We start from the raw sequence: 4,755 nt of genomic DNA, 5'->3' as shown, positions 1-4,755 counted from the left end.
GTCCACCCATCTTTCCATGTACCTAACGGTAACATTATTAGTCATCAAGCCATTGTGATAATATCTAGAGTTTACACGAAAATCATCATTTTCCGGTGACATATATATACCCTAACTTTCACCTATTAAGAATACAAAATATAATAATATTATTATTTTAGGTTTCACTCTTTGAAGGCATTTTAACTGGGCTGGACTACTACATTATGTTTTTAGAGTTGGGGGCTCTCGAAATACATTTTGTGGTCAGGGAGATACTGTGTTCACCTCCCTGTCAAAAGATTTCAGAATTGAATCCTGCAAGAAACGAACAATTTTCCTTTCTAAAGTTTTCTCCCCTGTCCTCTTTTCCTGTTTTTTAGTCCTATTCTGACATCGGCTTTTCTCTCCACTCGCTCACCCCCCCCCCCCCCCCCTAAGTCCCTCCCCTTCTGCTCCTCTCTTCCTCATTCCTGACTCTGTCTGCTGCTACTTCTAGCTCCTTCTTACTGCTGTCTTTTAGCCACACCCCTGATTTTAGAGTAGGTAAGATCGAATACCTTTGGCCATTTCGGAGGTTTCGGGTGCAATTTGTGCACGTTTAAGGTCCCTTGGGAATTTTTAATCACTAAATAGGCTTCGGCAGCCATCTGAGCCAAATTCAAAATTACTTCCAATCCAAAAAATTGAAAATACTTTAGTCATTTACAAAAATGATACATAGTTCCTTTGATCGAATGTTGCTGCCTTAAACTTGTAGACTTGAAACTTAGGCACTCAGTTCTCAAACGTTAGTTCTAATTTTGTTAAGCTTTGTTAGGTCGTGGCAAAAATTAGTCCTATTACCACCGTCCAAGACAACCTTCCGTACTTACGACCTCTTCCAACTCCCTTCTGCCTCACCCCCTTGTGTTTCTGGTAGAGTCTTTAATATTGACATTGCCCAAGAAGACCACTTGTATAAGATGAACATTTATCCTCGGCTTTGGGCTGTCGTCTTGGACAGGTTCCCACTTCCACGATCTTTATAGTTATCCTCTCTTCTTCCCTCAGCCGTGGACTGCGGGCCACCGACCATTCCGGCACACTCGTCCTGTGACGTAGACAACACGACATTCGGCAACAGCGCCACCTACAGTTGTCTGGCGGGCTACCAGCGACACTCCGGGGACTGGACTGTCACTTGTGACCACACAGGGACCTGGTCCGGAGACCTCATCATCTGTGTTGGTCTGTGGCTCTCTTTTTAAGATGTTATTGTTATTGCAACTTGGTTTGGGGGCGGAAGGAGGGGGGTGGAGCTTTCATGGTCAAGTGGTACGGAGTTCACCTCTCAAAGGTCACAGGATCGAAACCTGCTAGCTACGAAAAAAGAAATCCTCCTAAAAATGTTCTCGTCTGACCTCCTTTCCAACCCTCTAGTCCTGTACGTGCTTCCATCTGCTTTCATCTCTATTGAAGGCAGGGGGCCCTATACGAAGTAGGAAAAACGGTCGGATACGAAAAAATCAGTTTCACTGCATGCAAGTTGAAGGACCAACAGTCGACTACCTTTGAGATCTAGCAGAGGTACGCGAAGAAGAAGACTATCATATGGTACAGTTGAAGGCAAACGAAGAAAGGGTATACCCAAGCAACTTATTTGGAAAACCTGAACAGATGGGTGACGGAGGGAGACCAGGATTATGTTTTGTTTTTGTTTTGTTTCTAGAGCATCCAAGGAAGGTAATGAGTGGCGAACGATGATCGCCGATTTGCGTTGCAGATGCCATTAAAGATTAACTGTAACTGCTTCAAACGCCCCACCGACTCAATTTCGTAAATGCTTCCGGGGTTGGCTCTCGCAGACTCACAAAACAGCCCTCTTCCTGTAATCTTAACTGTGACAAGGTTGTAAAACATTTGCAATTAATCGAATCACCTTTGTTCATTAATAACTGTTTTTCAGAGGGGAAGGGGGTCTTAAATGTTTTCACGTTATCTGACCTCATCTCGTAAAAATATTATAACCTTAAGTACGAGTGGTTGGAAGCGGTAACTCGTATATGAACAGTCGAACCAGGGAGTTTTGGTCGAACCTGCTCTAATGGCCACCTGACTATGACAATCACCTTACAAATGTCAACTTCTCCCCCACCCCGCGCCATGCGTTTTAAGTGTGTAAAACAACCTTTTTTCTCTTCAACAATGGGTGGCCATCTTGGACAGTTTCGACTGTACATATTATTAATCTAATTTCTATCCCTCTGTCATTTTGTCACCATTTATAAGTACAGCAGAATGGCCTACACATTGTGTTCTCTCAATGATCCCCCCCCTTTCCCACTTTCGAAACCACCCACAGAAAAAGATTGCGGCCCTCCCAGCGACCGTGACCTGAGTCATGTGACCTACACCAACACCATCTTCCAGTCACGTGCCCATTACGAGTGTGACATTGGACACGAGAAGGTGGACGGTGACGTTGAGCGCGAGTGTCAGGCTGATGCTACTTGGAGCGGTAACGCGCTCGTCTGTCTACGTGAGTATATTTATTTGTGCGTCCGGGCATCTTTGTGAGTGTGTTTGTATGTGTATACGAATGACGTATTATGTATTAGATATTCGTGCTTGTCTGTGTATTCGTATTTTAAGGTGTAAGTTTTGCGGGTGTTAATTAATGTACATTAATAATTGTCTTTGTACAAACACGTGTGCATGTGGAGTCAGCCTTGTTGTATGGATGTGAGACAAGGAACGCCTCTCAGACTTGCGTAAAGAGAATCCAGGTTTTCTTGAATAAGTGTCTAAGGAAGTTACTGGGATCATATGGACAGACGGGGTTTCTAACGAGGAAGTATTAAGTAGAACAAGGCAGAGACCAGTCTGAGATGAGGTGGGAAGAAGGAAGTGGCGATGAATTGGACATACTCTCTGGAAGTCAAGCAGTAGGATAACAAGACAGTGTTGGATTGGAACCCCTGAGGTAAAAGATCAAGGGGAAGACCACGTGGAATCTGGAGAAGAGTCACCGCCTGGTGGGGATCTAGAGTAAGCGCCAACCAAAAAAAACAAAAAAACACACTGAACACTAAGACTAATATGCACATTATTTCCAACATTAGAGCATCATCAACGTCACCATAAATCATCATCATCATCATCATCATCATCATCATCATCATCATCATCATCATCATTATCATCGACCGAACAATTTCCCCTTTTCTTGTTTGGTTTTTCTGGAAAACTTAACAATTTGCACCCTGTCAATACATTTTTACGCAACCTACAAAATAACGGCACCAAAATCAGGACACGGGACCAAAAAAAAATGGACGAAAAGGGGAAATTAAGTTTGCAGTGACCGTTTATACAGGTGATTGTCTTATACAGGTATTAGAGTATAATGTATGTCCTTATTAGAGAAGGTTCGACTGTATTTTCAGCGCTAGCGTGTGGTGCCGCCCCTGTGTACTCGGGAGCTCGTCAGTGGTCGCTCAGCTCTTCAGTGCAGCTGGTTTACGGGGACCAGGTGTTCTATGAGTGTTTCTACCAGGAGGAGGGGAGGGAAAATCTGAGGTGGTCACTCACTTGTGACGTTGGAAGTCAGTGGACTGGAGAGCCGCCCGAGTGTGGAGGTGAGTGGTTGTAAAGAGGGAAACCTGTAGTATGCGTGGGGACAGTGAGGGGGCACGTAGTTGCTATTGTCGAGAAAGTATTATTGAGGCGCGGTCAGGCTGAGGACACAAAGGGAAGTCACCCTCTCAAAAGTGATCAATGGCGAGACAGCCTAATGAGTTGAGTCTTTGCCCTTACAATACGAATCTCTTCTGCCTTTTCCCCGCCACAAGACACTTCTCTGGCCGACAATATTAAGATTACACGTACTTTGTTCTTTGGTCGTCTTTTACACCCCAGTCGACACAATTTAGATCTTTCGGGTGGCGGACTGCTTCAATTCTACCTGCCCGAGCCAACCCAAGCAAAACCACAAAGATACAAAGTTCCAGCAGGCATACGTAGATTCTATAGAATAACTTCTCCAATCAGTGATAGAACTCGTATTTTCTGTGTGCAACGGCGAAGAGCCTAGCTGCCACATCACAATGCTGGAATAGAATTTTTAGAAGGAAATATTAAGAGAAAGGATATCATTGAACGAAAGGGTTGAAACGTAGGGAAATAACGGTAACTTAACCTCTTCACTGCTGAGTAGATGTGTTCTCTGGCCATTATTCTCCTCTTTGATTGTTTTATCAGGTTTACACAAGAAGTTTTAGTAGGTAAACTTACAGCTTGAGAATTTACTTATTCTTAAATATTTTATGGTATCTGAATCTCATTTCTTTTCCATAGAAACATAGATGGAAACGTTCAAAATAATGAAGGGGTTAAAAAGTGAACTGAGATTCGTAGAAAGTTACCTCCCAATTTGGATAGAGTAAGAGTACACCCCCATGTTTTCTTCGTAGTTGACTGCGTTGAATCAAATTCAAATGACATATAGGTACCAAGAGAAGACAAATGGTCTGATTTTTACTTTTCTTTTATCCCCCCCCCCCTACCAACCCTGCACCCTTCTTTTCTCCGGTCCTCTCTTCTTCTCTCTCCCAATCTCACCCCATTTCCCATTTTTCTGTTCCCTCTCTTTCCCCGGTCTCCTCACCTTGTCTATTTTTATTACTCTTTCGCCTTCTTTCTTAGAGTTCTCACTTCTCCTTCTCCCTCTGTCTCTCTGTCTCTGTCTCTGTCTCTGTCTCTTTCTCTGTCTCTGTCTCTGTCTCTGTCTCTCTT

The 4,755-nt window shown here is 43.6% G+C and overlaps 1 protein-coding gene across 1 annotated transcript in view; it reads left to right on the top strand.

Moving 5' to 3' along the window:
* Positions 1 to 4,755, top strand: part of LOC106013660 (CUB and sushi domain-containing protein 3) — a 14,256-nt gene that overhangs the window by 7,833 nt on the left and 1,668 nt on the right. Inside the window, exons 4-6 of the mRNA XM_035973276.1 lie at positions 1,033 to 1,209; positions 2,324 to 2,479; positions 3,408 to 3,599. Coding sequence (XP_035829169.1) covers positions 1,033 to 1,209; positions 2,324 to 2,479; positions 3,408 to 3,599 — 525 coding nt within the window. The remainder of the gene's footprint in view (positions 1 to 1,032; positions 1,210 to 2,323; positions 2,480 to 3,407; positions 3,600 to 4,755) is intronic.

This window comes from Aplysia californica, unplaced genomic scaffold, assembly GCF_000002075.1.
Source record: "Aplysia californica isolate F4 #8 unplaced genomic scaffold, AplCal3.0 scaffold01095, whole genome shotgun sequence".
Taxonomy (NCBI): domain Eukaryota; kingdom Metazoa; phylum Mollusca; class Gastropoda; order Aplysiida; family Aplysiidae; genus Aplysia; species Aplysia californica.
Note: the sequence above shows the minus strand (reverse complement) of the source record. Positions and strands in the feature narration are given on the sequence as shown.